Raw genomic sequence first — 16,687 nt, forward strand, 5'->3', positions numbered from 1 at the left:
ACGCGACTGGCACGTTCTTCTGCAGTCAGTTCCTCGTGTTCAAATGCCCTTACTGGGTCAACAGAAGGCCCTTGCACCTGCATCAGACCTACCACAGCCAAGACCTCCAGGGGCCGGGACATGGGCAGGTACCACACGGGGCAGGGCCCAGCTGCCCACGCTCCAGGGGCACGAGGTGCCCTCCCCCAGGGACTCGGCAGAGGCTCACCCCCTGCACCAGCCGGCCTCACTCACTTTCCTTCAGACTCTTGATGGCAGTGATGTAGTTGGCACCGAGGTACAGCCCAGCGTCTATGTTCAGGGGGACCCTCAACAACCCAAGGGCATTGTCTTTGAACAGCAGGTCCTTCTGCCCGGTGGGGGACCCGAAGAGCTGGAATGTGGACGACTTGCCTCTTCCAAACTTCTCCTGACAAAGGAAACACAGAAGCGATGAGGGCAGTGGCAGGAAGGAAGAAACGAACCCGCAGCGCTGAAACAGACCCGGAATTTAGGGGCGATTCTGAGAGCGGAAAGCCTGGCCGACTTCCTGCTGTAAGGGACTCAGGCCGCTTCTGCGACACAGCCCGGTTACAGCCTATTCTCTGCAGTGCTGGGGCCCGCACCTGGGAGCCCTAAGAAAGTGGCAGGGTCCTCCCGCTCTCTGCAGCCCGTGAGCCGCCTCAGCACACGCGGAGGGGCCTCCTAGCTCCCGCTGTGAGGGGCCAGCCCGGGCCAGCAGCGCCCTGAACCCAGACCCCTGGGCGGCCAGGCTGCAGACTTCTAGAGGGGCAGGAAGCCAGGGGAGGAAGGAACTCCAAAACCAAATGCAAGCAGGCGGGAGGGCTGTGGGCGCTGATACCTGTGCCTGGCGGAGAAGCTCCCAGATGGAGTCCTCCTTGCCCCCCACACTGCGGGCCACGACAGCATGAGAAGGGACCCGGGCCAGGTGGCAGGCCTGGAACTCCTCCACTGGCTTCCGCGTGTTGTCCAGGCACAGCAGCTCATACTGGTCTCTCTCAGCCTTGTCCGGCAGGCTCTCTGGGGAACGAGGAGAGGAGGCGGTCAGGGGGCCCAGATGAGCCTACTCCAGGCAGTGACCGTGAGCTGGGGTCCCTTCCCCTGGAATCCGAGCTGGAGGAGACGTCTCACACAGCTGACGACACTGGGGGTTCTGACACACAGGCACTGGGTTGCTCCAGGACACTCAGAAAGGTGAAGACAGTGTCCGGAAGCCTTGGGCGCCAGTCCAGTGATGCTCTGACTGGATCGTATGGGCTGCCCTGGTGCTGGTGAGCCAGGGAAGCTGAGCCAGACCCCACTGTTTCCATGGCAACCCCGCCTAGGAAAGGGTCACCTGATGGAGACAAACCAAGGAACCAGCCAGGAGGTGCTGACTTACCCACAAATCTAGAAAAAAATAAAAGTAGATGGAAAGTGGGGGGCCTGTCTCCGGAGGTCCTGGGAGGAGGTGGGGGGCCTGTCTCTGGAGGTCCTGGGAGGAGGTGGGGGGCCTGTCTCTGGAGGTCCTGGGAGGAGGTGGGGGGCCTGTCTCCGGAGGTCCTGGGAGGAGATGGAGGTCCTGTCTCTGGAGTTCCTGGGAGGAGGTGGGGGGCCTGTCTCCGGAGGTCCTGGGAGGAGGTGGGGGGCCTGTCTCCGGAGGTCCTGGGAGGAGGTGGGGGGCCTGTCTCCAGAGGTCCTGGGAGGAGGTGGGGGGCCTGTCTCTGGAGGTCCTGGGAGGAGGTGGGGGGCCTGTCTCCGGAGGTCCTGGGAGGAGGTGGGGGGCCTGTCTCCGGAGGTCCTGGGAGGAGGTGGGGGGCCTGTCTCCGGAGGTCCTGGGAGGAGGTGGGGGGCCTGTCTCTGGAGGTCCTGGGAGGAGGTGGGGGGCCTGTTTCTGGAGGTCCTGGGAGGAGGTGGGGGGCCTGTTTCCGGAGGTCCTGGGAGGAGGTGGGGGGCCTGTCTTTGAAGATCTTGCAGGGAATGTCGTGGGTCTGTCCCCAGTGGTTCAGGGTAGAATGTGTTCGGCCTGTGCAGGCTCAGCTCCTCACGTGAGGTCCCTCAGGACATTCTCCAGCGACACAGTAAGAGGACACAGGTAAAGACATGAATCATGGAGCTGTTTGTGGTAAAGGACGGCCCAGCCCATCACAGGGTGACAGGGAAGTAAAATCTGGTGGGTGGGTTCCATGGACCATTACTCGGCCGTTAGAACCACAGGCCTGGGCATTTGGACAACAGCACAGAGAAATCTCTAGAACAAAGTGCTGGGTGGAAAACCTTGGCAGCAGCATGGTTCCTAATGCTCAGTAATGATGTTTCTGGTGCTCAGTAAAACCGTGTGACTTAGACCCAGGAACCCACACGGGGACCGGACATCATCGAGACCCATACATCTGAGAGGACACATGTCAAGGTCCTTGGCATGGTGTCTGGGGGGGGGGGGGGGAGAGAACAGCAGTGGGCACACGTTTAAAGAACCCTGATCATTTAAACTATGAAATGACACCAAGCAAGAGCTGAGCCTTCTGGGGAACCTGGATAATAGTGCCGGAAATGAGCAATCCCATTAGTTCAATATCCAGAATCATGATAAGACAAAAGGGGCAGCCTTTTGGGTCTGCTCTCTGCTCTTACCAAACACTGTACTGTCCTTGACAAAAGCCACATCTCCGGCCCCTTCTCTCAGACACCTGTGAAGTGAGCGGGCACAAGAGGGTCAGCAGAGCGGCCTCTTCCTTGTGACTCCCGGGGAACGGCGCGTCTCCTCTGGGCATCGGCGCCCTGGAGGGCAGGGCTCAGAGGCTGACGGGGAAGGTGGCGAGGCCACGTCCAGGTAGATTCTGAGGAGGAAGGACTCGGGTGCTGGACAAAGCACCCCCCTCCCTTTCGCGTTGAGAGCTGCGTGGGCGAAACTGTCTTTCTATGTAAGAGTTTTGAAGACTCGACGCCAGAGGACAAGGTCTCAAGGTCCTTGGCCATGTGCTCCTTTCTCCCAGACTGAGTGGGCAAAGGTGCCCCTGCCAGAGCAGCGGGAAGGCCTCGCTGTAAATCTGGCTGCCCTGGAGGTGCTGGGGGTGGGAGAGCGGTCAGCCTCAGCGCGGGGGCAGAGAGGGCGCAGGGGTCACGGGGCAGAGCTGGCTGTCTCCCAGCTCCGGGAGGTGGGGGCACGCAGGGCAGAATGCCCTCAGCCAGACACCCTTCCATCCTGCCCAGCCGGAGCCTGGGACTGGCTGTCCCATGACCAGACTCCTTCAGCCCACCCCTGGTTAGGGAGGGGACAGAAGTCAGAAGGCAGAACCCAGGACAACGCAAGGGCAAAGCCAGGTTCATGGTTCTCTGGGGAGACCAGGGGGTCATGCAGAGGTGAGGGGAACGCGCTGGGCCGAGTCAGCAGCCTCTGCACAGCGTCTCTGTCTGCACAGCCATGGGCCTGCACCCCCTCTCGGCCCCTACAGCAGGCTGAGCTCTACCTGCGGCCAGAGAAAGGCCTCCTGGCCTGAGCACACGTGGCACTCGGGCCACTAGGGAGAAGAGTACAGTCTCACTCACCTGAAGGCACCGTAATAGCCAAAGTATGGTTCACGGGAGGAGCAGGCACATTTATTTTTCCCTGTCCCTGCACACTGGCGACACAGGTTGGGGTACAGGTCTCCATCTGCACAGGGAACACAGCTAGCGGAGAAGAAGTTGGCTACAGCTGTGAACACAGAGAAAGAGGACAGAGGGTGAGGCAGCCAGGCACAGGCCTCCCAGTGTGCACGCCCCTCCCAGGGTGCACTCCCCTCCCAGTGTGCACATGCCTCCCAGGGTGCACTCCCCTCCCAGGGTGCACTCCCCTCCTAGTGTGCACATGCCTCCCAGTGTGCACATGCCTCCCAGTGTGCACTCCCCTCCCAGGGTGTACACCCCTCCCAGTGTGCACTTCCCTCCCAGTGTGCACTTCCCTCCCAGTGTGCACTCCCCTCCCAGGGTGCACTCCCCTCCCAGAGTGCACACCCCTCCCAATGTGCACTCTCCTCCCAGGGTGCACTCTCCTCCCAGGGTGCACACCCCTCCCAGGGTGTACACCCCTCCCAGGGTGCACTCCCCTCCCAGGGTGCACTCTCCTCCCAGGTTGCACACCCCTCCCAGGGTGTACACCCCTCCCAGTGTGCACTCCCCTCCCAGGGTGCACTCTCCTCCCAGGGTGCACACCCCTCCCAGGGTATACACCCCTCCCAGTATGCACTCCCCTCCCAGGGTGCACTCCCCTCCCCGTGTACACCCCTCCCCGTGTGCACAGGCCTCCCAGTGTGCACTCCCCTCCCAATGTGCACATGCCTCCCAGTGTGCACTCCCCTCCCAGGGTGCACTCATCTCCCAGGGTGTACACCCCTCCCCGTGTGCACTCCCCTCCCAGGGTGCACTCCCCTCCCCGTGTGCACTCCCCTCCCAGGGTGCACTCCCCATGGGCAGCCCCTTCCTCCACCCTGCCAGAGGTCTGGCCTCTGTCCTGAGGTTCTGAGGTTAGAGATCAGCTCCCAAGGGCAGCTGGAGCAGTTAACCCCCCAGGTTAACCTTGTCCCCACCTCGGAGTCACCTGCACATTCACCTGTGTGGCCCCAAAGTGGCTGTGTGTGAAGCAGAGTAGAGGCTTCGGCATGAAGTCACCCACAGTGCCCCAGCCATCTCACCTTTCTGAAGGGGCTGGGGTGGCCCTGTCCAGTTCAGGTATGGACGAAGGATGCCCACAGGGACGTTCCACCCGGCAGACCTGTTCAAGCCGGTGTGACAAGACCTCCTGCCTTGTATCTGGCTCAGTTGAAAGTTGCTCCCCTTTCTCACCACGGCCACAGCGTAGTATTGGGTCTGGGGCTCTGCAAAGGGGCAGACAATCACCCCTCTCAGCCTGGACCCAAGGGAGAAAAATGGCCCCAGGTGGGCAGGGGACCACGTGCTGCAGTTTCTTCTGGTGCAGAACTACCCAGAGCCTGTCCTGGTTACCAGGGAGCTCACGGTGCCCCGCCCCAGTGGGTCAGCCTCTGGCCCAAAGTTCCCAGGGACTCTGTTCCTTCAGGTGTGATGCCATTCGAGACCCCACCTCTGCAACTCATCCGCTCTGACTCCACAGGGCCCAGGGCCATGGCCATGGCCACCCCAGCTCTGGGTCCCCAGGGAGAACTCACCCTCTTGGGTCCCATAGACCTCTGCTGCTATAGGTCGCAGGTTGTAGGGCTTCAGGCTTGCCTCAAACACCAGACCGCCGTCGAGGGTCACAGCATCTGCCTTGTTTGCCTGAAAACAGAGGCCAGACGGCTTCAGGAGAAAACCCACCTAACCCGGGCACGTGGCTGCGAGCGTCAGAGGGCCCTGTGGCCGGAAGAATCTGCAGAAGGGTCAGCTTTTGATCATGTCCACTCACGTCCTGTGACAGGTGGCATGAGCCGAGGGTCCCTCTTTCGGGACAATGGACACCAGCCCCCCAACTGCTTTAACTCTCGAGGTTGGCACACTGCCTCTTTTTCATGTGCCCACCCACCTGTACAGGGTGGGCCAAAGTAGGGTTACGGTTGTGAGTATGTGAAAGTTTATTCTTGTATTATTATTTATTAATTACTGAATTATTTTCTATATGAACAACAATAATCTACTCTCCCTCCACCCTGTATAACACTCTTTGCCGTGGTTTATATTTAAAGTTGTTTGTTCTACATGTTTTTCTCCCTGCATTTGTTCTATATTTATTTCAACTCTTTTATTGAATAGAAATTGTAATTATTAAGCTATCTTTTTTTTTTAAGTCTTTTTCTTTATTGATTTTTAGAGAGAAAGGAAGGGAGAGGGAGAGAGATAGAAACATCAATGAGAGAGAACACTGATTGGCCGCCTCCTGCATGCCCCCCACTGGGGATCAGGCCCACAACCTGGGCATGTGCCCTGACCGGGAATCAAACCAGCAACCTCTTGGTGCATGGGTCGACGCTCCACCACTGAGCCACACTGGCCAGGCTATTAAACTATCTTAAAATTATCACAACAAATCATGTTCATCCTCTTTAGCCTATTCTCATCTGCTCACATATTTCTTGTATTTGCAATCTGGTATAGGTAATATCTTGTTGTCAGCTTTATTCATCTAAAACTACATTCTCTTTCTTCTGTAGAGCCTTTATTGGTTTTCCTGCCTTTACAGTATTTTATTATAATGTGGTTGTTCTATAATTTATTAAATAATTCCCCCAAATGCTCAGCACCTGGGATATTTCTGTTTTTTGCTATTAAAACCACACTTTGTCCTCATCGCTTTTGCTCCTTCTGATGACCTGTTGCCGCGGGACAGGCATCTGAGGGTGAGATCGCCCAGACAAGGAGCATGTCGACCTTCGTGGCCCTGGCTGCGGTAGGCGGCCACGCTGCTTCCCAGAGATTCGTGATGCTGACTTAGAATGCCGCCAACCGCGGGGGTCATTTCACCGCAGCATCACCAGCATGTTATTCCATGGATGGGCTTGCATTATATTCCGTATTCTTCTTTCCAAAAATGCAATTGCTTAGGTTTGCTTTTCAAGGGCAACATTTCTATAAGTATTTTTATTCATTATGAATTCCGTTATGAATGCTACCTTGATATCAGTCTTCTTGTGTGATCCTACACTTCTTATCCATTTGAGTTAGTTCTTTATAGAATGTAAATTGTAATCACTTGTCAGAGCTGGTCCACATTCACTCGGGTGCTTTCTAAATTTTTGTTTAAATGTTTCTACTGGCTATGAGTTACTATTTTTATATTTTATTTATTTTTTATTTTTATTATTATTATTATTTTTATCCTCACCCGAGGACATTTTTCCATTTTTTGTTCAGGTAGAGTGGGAGGGAGAGAGAGGAAGAGAGAGAGAGAGAAACATCGATGTGAAAGGGACACATCGAGTGGCTGCCACCCGCACGACCAACCAGGGCCGGGGACAAACTGCAACCGAGGTACGTGCCCTTAGCGGGAACCGAACCCGGGTCTCTCCAGACCGCAGGCGGACACTCTAACCGCTGAGCCAAACCGGCCAGGGCTATTTTTATATTTTAAAATAGGTCCGTTTACTTCATCATTTAGTTCATTGCTTAAAAGCTGAGAGGCTTCTCTTTCTGCTGTAGCGCTGCTAAGCAGTCTGTCCTCTAGACTTCCAACATCCACGTTTGTTAACATGGTCTCTCTCACCTTTATTGCGATGTATGGTATGTGAAACTGATTTCGAAAGAGACTCTGTTAAAAAGGCAGATTTTGTGACCTCATTCGCAGATGCCTGGGTTGAGCAGGTCGGAACAGGGCTAGGAACCAGCGTTTTAAGCCGGCAGGAAGGTTGGTGCTCTTTCTCCACAGACCACAGCTGTAAACAAGATCCTAAAACATTGCTCAAACGAGGTGTTTCCCCCTAGTCCTGTTGCAGTAACCTAGATCCTTTGGTTGTTGTTGTGTGATTACTCCTCACCCAAGGATATTTTTCCACTGATTTTTAGAGAGAGAATGGAAGGGAGGGAAGGAGGTGGGGGGGGGGGGAACATTGATAAGAGAGACACATCGATCCTTTGCCTCCTGCACGTGTCCTGACTGGGGCCGGATCGAGCCTGCAACCCAGGTACATGCACTTGCCTGGGAATTGAACCCGTGACCCTTTGGTGAGAGGGCCAGTGCTCTAACCGCGGAGCCAAACCAGCCAGGGCCCGATAACCTAGAACTTACTGAAAACTTTTACACAGATTACCCATGGCACAGAGAACATATTTGTTGGGTGACTCAGTAAAAATTATTTCTGTAGATCTTACATCCCAACAAACAAAAAGCATCTGAAATCATCCAAAAGTCATGATTCTCCTTTCTCTCTCTGAAAATGTCTTGGGCAAGTGTCTTTGCCATGCCCAGTGCCCTGGCAGGCCCCCAAACACGATGCGGTGACCATGACCAGCTGAGCTCATTTCTCACAGGGCTTAGAGCTCATGATCTTCTGGAGGTTTTACCTTTCAGAGTAACCTTGACATTGGCCAGTGTTACATATTCATCCAATATGACTGCTGCTGTGTCATTTCTGGACAGTTGTTATCAACAATTTATGTGGAGATCCCAGGTTCCCCACACATGGTCTCTCCACCTTATTACAATGTTAATTTCTGTGTTCTGAGCAGCTCGGTGTCCTCTGAGAGAGGGCTGCCCCCAGCTGACAAGCATCCAGGAAGAAAGGAGGAGAGAACACATTTTGTTATTTTATTCCATGTCTTTCCCTTCCCTTCCATTCAGTTAGGTCTTACCCAGCATGTGGCCCTGACTTACCGCAATGGCCTGGATACACCCCATGTAGGAGGTTCTCTGTACACAGGAGATAGCGGGGCCACCCACTTTTCTCAGATTCTGCTGGAATTTGGAGCATTTTTTGGTCTCTGGTCGTGATATGGTGCACCATCGAATGTTTCTCCCAGGGGCAGCCAAACACAGTCCTGGGAGAAAGGCCAAGGAGTAAGGATTCAACCACTGCCACAAAAGAGAACGCCTTACCTTCCGACGGAGTTTCCAGACTCCTCCAGCTCTCTCGCCTCCTCCCCTTCCCTCTCCATTCTGTGCCTGTCAGGCCTCTCTCTGCAGGTGGGGGTGTCTTGCTGTCCCGACAGGAACTATGTGCTGGCCAGAGGGCTGGGATTCTTTATAAATTAGAGGAGATATTCAGAACCTCTGGGTTCCTTTCCTTCCTGTGACCACACCTTTCCCACCACTATGCCGACGACCCCTTGCATCCGCTTAGGGGGTTCTTTCCACTTGCCTTGTCCCACCTGAACTTGGGAGGTGGACAAGAAAGGGATTTTGCTCTTCATGTGGAAACTGGCTCTTGAGGAGGCTGAGTGTCTGGCTGCTCAGCAATGGCAAAGTCCAGCCAAGGATCCAGGTTCCTCTAGATTGTTGTGTCTACAAGCATCTCGCCAGGGGATGCCAAGGGAACGAAGGAAGATACACCTGGCTCCTTGCCAGGGCTGCAGTAAGTGGTGTACCAAATGAGTCAGCGCCTGCCTTACCACCCTGCACCTCTGCTCACAAAGACTGGTTCTCCTGCCCAGCCTGCCTTTGTTGCTAGAATCGATGCAGTTAGGGAGAAGGCTGGACCCGATTTGCTCACAGCTCTTAAAATCCACACAGGTGCCCTGGCTGGGTAGCTCGGTTGGTTAGAGTGTTGGCCTGATACACCAAGGTTTCAAGTCTGATGCCTGGTCAGGGTGCATACAAGAATCAACCAAAAATGAATAAATATGTGGAGCAGCAAATCAATGTTTTTCTTTCTCCCTCCCTCCCTCTCTCTCTCCCTCTCCACCTCCCTCCCTTCCTTTTTCCCCCTCCCCCCCCTCACCCTTCCTCTCTCTCTAAAATCAATACATTAAAAATTAAAAAACAACAACACATGGATGCCTGGTAAAGGGGCATCTATGAAAACCTACAGTGAGCAGTATATTAAAATGGTGAAAGGCTAAATGTTCTCCTCCTAAGATCAGGAACAGTGCAAGGGCATTCCACTCTCACTTCTTCTATTCAATAGAGTACTGGAGGTCCTAGCCACAACAATAAGGCAAGAAAAAAAAAGACATTCTGACAGAAGAAGAAGTAAAACAGTCTTTATTTGCAGACAACATGATCCTCTACATAGAAAATCCTAAGGAATCTACAAAATGCTGTTAGAGCTAATAAGTACAAGGTCATGGGATACAAGATAGTATACAAAAACCAATTATAGCCCTAGCCAGTTTGGCTCAGTGGTTAGAGCGTCAGCCTGCGGACCAGAGTCCCAGGTTCAATTCTGGCCAAGAGCATGGACCTTGGTTGCAGTTCATCCAAGGCCCCGGTTGGGATCGTGCAGGTGGCAACCAATCAATGTGTCTCTCTCACATGGATGTCTCTCTCTCTCTCTCTCTCTCTCTCACTCTGTCTGAAGATAAATGTAAAAAAAATTTTTGGGTGAAGATTAAAAAAATAATAATAATAAAAGTTATATTTTTGCATACAAGCATTACATGATCCTAAAATTAAAATTAAAATATAATTCTATTTAAAATAACATCCTAAAAGAATAATACTAATGAAAATATTTAACAAATAATGCAAGACTTGTACACTGAAAATTACAAAACTTTGTCAAAGTAAATTAAAGATCTGAATAAATGGGAAGACATTTGTGTTCATGCTTTATAAGACTCAATATTTGTTAAGATGGTAATTCTCCCTAATTTGATATAGAGAATCAACACAATCCCTCTCTAAAGTCCAACAAGTTTTTTCTTTCTTTCTTTTTTTGGCAGAAATTGATAAGCAGGTTCTAAAAATTATATAGAATAAATTAATTTCTGGCAACGAGCAAAATAACATTATATAATTTATAATTTACATTTATATACCATATATAGAAAAGCCAAAAACAATTTTGAAAAAGAACAAAGTTGGAGGAATTTTACTTCCTAATTTCAAAACATACTATAAATCTACAGCTATCAAAACAGTTTGGTTTTAGTATATAGACATATAGATCAGTAAAGCAGATTTAAGAGTCCAGAGGCAGATTCTTATATTTACAAGTCGATTGATTTTTGACAAAGGCGCCAAGGTGGTTAACAGAAAGGATAGTTTGTTAACAAATGGTGCTCACACAATTAGATGCCCACATGCAAAAAGGTGAAGTCAGAGCCTCACCTCACACCACACACCAAAATCAACTCAAAGTGGATCACAGAATTTACCATAAGAGGTAAAAACACTTAAACTTTTAGAAGAAAACACAAAAGAAAAACTTTGCAACCTTGGCTTGGGCAAAGATTAATGAGCTATGACACCAAAAGCACAATCCATGAATAAAAAACATAATGAATTAGACCTAGCAAAATCCAAAACTTTTGTAAAGTAAAGAAAAGAAAACGATGTGCAACAGGCTGGGAGAAAATATTTACCAGGAACTTTTGACAACTCAGTGACAGGAAGACAAACAACCCTATCCAAAATGGCAACTAATATGAATAGACATTTCTCTAAAGATGATCCATGTATGGCTAATAAGCACATGAAAAGATGCTCAGCATCATTATTGATTAGGAAAATGTAAATTAAAAGCATAACGAGATACTCATTTCACACCCACTGGAATGGTTTCACTAATACAGAAGATAACAAATGTTGGCAAGAAGGTGGCAAGAGAAATGGGGACCCTCATACACTGCTGAGAATGTAAAATGGTCTGCACTTTGGGAAAACATTAAACACAGAGTTACCGCATGGCCCAGCAAGTCCACTTCTAAAGACATACCCCTCAAAAATAAAAGCATAGGTCTAGCCCCAGCCTGTATGGCTCAGTGGTTGAGCATCGACTCATGCACCAAGAGGTCACCGGTTCGATTCCTGATCAGGACACATGCCCAGGTTGTGAGCCAAATCCCCAGTGGGGGGCATGCAGGAGGCAGCCAATTGATGTTCTCTTTCATCTATGTTTCTATCTCTCTCTCTCTCCCTCCTTTCCTCTCTCTCTAAAATCAATAAAGAAACTAGTTTTTTAAAAAAAATATGTCCACATAAAGACTCCTGCACGAATAGTCATAGCAGCATTATTCAGAATAGCCAAAAGTGGACACCAGCTGGATGTCCAACAGCTGGTGAATGGCACCTCCATAGAGTGGAATAGTATTTGGCAACAACAGTATCAATGAGCCTCACTGATGCTGTGTGAAAGGATCAGACACAGGAGACCATGTATTATATGATTCCACTCCTATGAACTGTCCATAAAAGGCAAATTTATAGAAACAGAAAGATTAGTGGTTGCCCGATGGGTGGGAATGAGGTTAAGTGTAAATCGTCATGAGGAATCATATTAAGGGGATGGGAATGTTCTACATCTGATTTACACGATAGTTGCCCCACTTCATAAAACTGCTAAAAAGCACTGAGTCAGACACTTGAATTAAACAAGATGTAAAATACACCCCAGTAAAACTGTTACAAACACAAAACAAAAACACTTGGTAGCATAGCCCCCTTCCCCTTCGGATGTGCTTTGGGGTAGGACACTCAGCCCTCTGCCTCATCTGCTCACGAGCCCTCCCCTGCAGACAGCCCAAGGTGTCCCAGGCACGCTGGGAGGGTACAGGAGACGCGTGGCTCCCAGGGCTCTGGGGGCCAAGGCAACCAAACATTCCAGTGAAAGTGGGTACAACTCTGAGCCAGAACCCTGGACCATGGCCCATGACCACCTCCAGCAAAGCAAGGCTTCCTGCCTCTGGTCCCTTCCAGGTGGCTCAGGAGGCCACAGGTCAGGGAGCAGAAGGAAGTTGATCCTGAGCAGTTGGTACTGGCCAGGCCCAATCCTGCCTTAGATAAGAGAGGGACCAGCACCCATGAGAACGGATGTGGAGAAGGGGACCAGAAGGCAGGGACAGGGATGGCACCGTGCTCCCTCCATTTGAGGGCATAAGCTCCCTGCTGCCCCCTAAGCAGATGTCCTAAGACAGGAGGAAGCTGTACTGAGCTAAAGCATCACTGGGGGGCTTTTACCCAGAACCCCACACTCACTGCCTAGCTGCTGCCCATCACAGCCCTTCCTGCTGCTGCCTGGGACCCTCCCCTTCACTGAGGAAGCCCTGCCCACATATATAGGACATCACTAATGCCCATCACGGGGGAGTGCACTCAGAGCACCCCAGAAATTACTCCAGATGTTTGGGTACAGAACTAACAATTGTTTAGTCCCTTCTGGTATGGACATATTTGAAACCAGACATGACTTCTCCCCACCCTCTGAGAAGGTTTCATCAGGAGGTCTGAGCCACCGCCCTGCCCCGCCTGGCGGGAGGTGTGGGTACATCCTCGCTACCACTGACCAGGTGGCACCCTGCTGCGGCCCTTCACAGCTGTGCGGGCAGCTGTTTGCACAGTCCCTGACACTGAGGCTTGGAAAGGCTCTGTCTTGCCGGTTAGCACCGCCCTTGTAGGAGCTGGGATCTTGAGTGTGTCCTGGGCAAGGCACTCACCGGCTCCCAGGCAAACCGCTGGTAACAGTACCACAGGTGTCAAAGGCCCTGGTAGGTAAACCGGGACCGCCTGGGAAGGCGCTTCGGGAAGCTGCCCTCCGGCTTCCAAACGCCTGGGCTCCGCTCGGCTCGGCTCCTCCCAGGCCGGTGGGCGGGACCACGGTGCCCAGGCGGCCGCAGGCGCCGGGTAGCTGGGTCCCCACCGGCAGGGCGCAGTGGTGGGGGCCCCACCCGAGGGCGGGGGGCTCCCCCCGGAACCTGTACTCACCAGGGTCCAGGAGGGACAGCAGCAGGACGGGGAAGATGAGCTGCTGCATCATGTCTGGGGTCTGAGGCGAACGAAGGCTCTGCCCGCTCTGCAGCCTTTTATTCGGGGGTTTGCCCCGCCCCGTGACCCTCCCCCACCCCCGTTCCTGGAGGCGAAGAACCCTGGGGGTTGGGGAGGGGACGACAGGGACAAGGGAGAAGGAGAGGTGCCCGGGCAGGGCTTGGCACCGGGAGAGGGAGGAATCCCAGCTCACAGCCCCCCCGGCAGGTGTGCCTGGTGCTGCCTCCCACGGGATGTTCTCCCTCCATCAGTCTGGAAGCCCCGGAGGTAACAGACCTGCGCTTTGTCCTCCCTCTGGTCTCATTGCCTCCTAGAGGGTGGGACCCAGAGCAGGGGTCCTAGGGTGGGTCACCTGACTGTGACACCGACCTTTCCCTTGGCAGATGGTGTCTAAAGTGCCGGGAGCCGGCCAGGGTGGGCACAGCAGCCAGCCTGGGGTCCCAAGGAGAACCCCTTGCCTCACCTGGGTCAGGGGCAGCTGCCACCGCTGGACAGAGAACAGAGGGTGCTCACGGGTCCTCCCGGGCCTACTGGGACCATAATGCAGCTCCCAGAGAACAGACAGCAGGTCTCAGAGGGAAGGGTCACCCGCCATGACCCTGTCTCCCAGGCCTCTTTCTGCCAAAGAGAAGGATGTTCCACCCCTTCTTTTGTTTGCTTTGTGACAGAATGAGTGGGAAACATGAACCTCATTTCGATAAATGTCATAATCTGTCCTCACTATATAAGCTGACAGACCCCTTCCCTAGGAAGCTGTTTTTAATTCCGAAGTTAGACTTCTACTTCCAAGAATACATCCTGCAGATACACTCCGGTGAGGCGCAAGGGCTCACACACAGGGTCTCCAGGGCGGCACTGCTGTGACCCAGCTGGAAGCAAACTAAACATCCGTCTCTGGGGGTGTCACGGGGAGTGTGGTGTCCTGCGTGCAGTGGGCACACGGGGGGCCTCAGCGAGGACAGGCCACCCTGTGTGTACGGATGTGAACTTAGCTCCAAGAGATACTCAGGGAGAAGATAAGGTACTGACAGTGGGGGAAATCACAGACCACCGGAACACCCCCCTTGCCAGCTCAGTCTGGCCAGTATGTGACTCAGATCTGCTTGTCCTGAAAAGCTGGTCCTGACTCTGAAATCCCTGGGGCAGACGGGCACACCTAGGGAGGCAGCCCTGTGGAGGGTGGGCACGCAGCAGGCCCTCAGCCGCGGAGAAACAGCCCCCGCCCAAGTCTGTGAGGCTCTCGAGGAAGCTTTGGGGTCTCCTGGGCAGGGAGTCCTGAGAGTGGGTCTGCCGGGATCCTCTAGCACCCTCTAGCACAGAGCGGGGACCCGGAATTTGGCACTAGAATCACCAGCTGGGTTTTGGGTGACAGGTCCAGGGTCCCTCACTGTTTGGAAACATAGTATCGCAACATTAAAAGTGACTTTCATCCATAATTGCAATAAACTCTTTCAAAAAGAGTGAAGAAACACAAAATTGACTAATTCTTCAGAGCACTGAAGCATCCTTGTCCTTAAATTAGCAGCTGGCTTTGCCGTTCCATGATTATAAAAAAAGTAACGTCACAAGCCCTATCTCTATCTCCAAGTGCCAATTAGGAAAAGGGTGGTTTGGGAGATCAGAGGCTCCTAGACCCTGTTATGTCTGGCACGGGAACACAGAGAACCTGGGGCCACCACGGAGAGGCGGAACTCAGGCGTGCCCTGGAGGCAGGCCTGGGGTCGGCAGCGGAGCAGACTGTCTTTCTGCTGGTTCTGCAGGAGGTGGCCCGGCCCCAGACCAGGGGTGTGCTCAGCTAGGCACACGCAGAACAGCCCTCTAAGCCCATCTGCAGAGGAAGCTGATGAAAGGGTAGATCTACCCAGAATATGAAGTTCAAACAATCTGTTATTAACATTCATTCATTCATGCCGGAACCGGTGGGTGCCATGAGGGACACTAAGAAGAGGAGTCTGTCCTTACCCTCAGGAGCTCGAGGCACAGTGGGGGTTGGGGGCGGGGCACAGGGAGCCACTTCTAGCACACAAGCTACATGGGAAAAGCAAAGCAGGTGGGACCCAGAGGAAGAAAGACCAGCCAGTTCCCATCACGAGGGTTCTGGAAGTTTGAAGAACAGCCTTTGACCCAGGTGCCTGAAGGAAGGGTGGGTTTCTACAGGGAGAGTATTGAGGTGGAGGAAACAGCCAAGCAAAGGCTTGGGAGCAAGGACTTAGTGACCAGTACCGATCACCTGGGCATGAGGGACAACAAAAGGTCACTCTAAGCTTTCTGGCCTAGAACTCTCGTTAGAAGGATTAACATCATCTTCTGTACCCTGAGCTCCACACCAGGTGTCTAGCTGTCTCTGGTGGCTCCTCAGGCAGGTCCTGTGGGCACCTAAATTCAATGCATCTGAAATAGAACTCAACCTCTTCCTCAGCCCTGCACCTGCTCGCATGTTCCTACCACTTTCCACCAAACCCATCAAATGAAGAGCCTCAGAGTCTCCTCAAGTCCCCTGGCCAGCTAGCCCTGTACATGTGATGGGCACTTGAGGATCAATATTGGTTGAGTGAATGAATGAATGAATGAATGAGGAGGAGGAGGGACAGGAAATGGGCAAAGGCTCCTGTTTGAAAACCAGTGTCAAGTTTGGAAACCAACGAGGCCAGGGCTGGCTATGCCAGGATGCCCAGAGCCTGTGTGCAGGCAGCGCTCGATCCCACCGTGAACCTGCAGGGAGGTAGCATACAGGCTTCTGAAGGCTGAGACAGTGGCTGGCGTAAACATAGAGAACAGAGAAGGTGGCTATGATACAACCAACCATGTAATAGCAGGAGCTGCTTAGCAGGCAGGTGAGGGATGCTAACTCTTCCCCCACTCCCTCTCCACCCCTGAAATTCACACAGTGACCCTTTATTACCTCAAGGACTGGCCCAAGCTGAGCCCTCCCCACCGACGGGCAGTAAACCCCACACCCTGCCCTTTATGGGGGCCTCTAGTTTCCAACCCCAAGAGGAGTTTTGGGAAAGAAGTGTGGGATCTGGGCAGAACCGCTTTCAGATGGAACAAGGGAGATCTGCCACTGACCTCCGACCCCTATTTAGGGATCCCCTATTGTCATCGATTGTTCCTTTGCTGACCTCCTGAAGAGAGAGCAGAGAGTGAAAAAGAACAAACAGAGGGCTCCCTGCTTCTTGGCCACTGTGATGACCATGATTTCCAGAGCAAGGCCTTCTCGGTGGCCCTGCACTGGCTCCCACGCATAGCGCTGAAGGTCCTGGAGTCTCTGGGCATGTCTGGGTGGGGGGGGGGGGTGCCATTAGGAGAGAGCTCAACTGAAGGGCAGCAGGCAGGGAAATGGTGGTTTTATTTACTAATAGG

At 52.8% G+C, this 16,687-nt stretch overlaps 1 protein-coding gene across 1 annotated transcript in view; it reads right to left on the bottom strand.

The window, feature by feature from the left end:
• LTF (lactotransferrin) overlaps window positions 1–13,355 on the bottom strand; it is a 31,634-nt gene extending 18,279 nt beyond the window's left edge. Inside the window, exons 1-8 of the mRNA XM_036267053.1 lie at window positions 13,265–13,355; window positions 8,279–8,442; window positions 5,145–5,253; window positions 4,653–4,835; window positions 3,529–3,676; window positions 2,614–2,669; window positions 842–1,020; window positions 235–409 (exon numbers count right to left, since the gene is read on the bottom strand). Of these exons, the coding sequence (XP_036122946.1) occupies window positions 235–409; window positions 842–1,020; window positions 2,614–2,669; window positions 3,529–3,676; window positions 4,653–4,835; window positions 5,145–5,253; window positions 8,279–8,442; window positions 13,265–13,316 (1,066 nt within the window). The 5' untranslated portion in view covers window positions 13,317–13,355. The remainder of the gene's footprint in view (window positions 1–234; window positions 410–841; window positions 1,021–2,613; window positions 2,670–3,528; window positions 3,677–4,652; window positions 4,836–5,144; window positions 5,254–8,278; window positions 8,443–13,264) is intronic.
• Between the last annotated feature and the right edge of the window lie 3,332 nt (window positions 13,356–16,687).

The sequence above is a fragment of the Molossus molossus genome, unplaced genomic scaffold (assembly GCF_014108415.1).
Source record: "Molossus molossus isolate mMolMol1 unplaced genomic scaffold, mMolMol1.p scaffold_m16_p_18, whole genome shotgun sequence".
Lineage (NCBI taxonomy): Eukaryota > Metazoa > Chordata > Mammalia > Chiroptera > Molossidae > Molossus > Molossus molossus.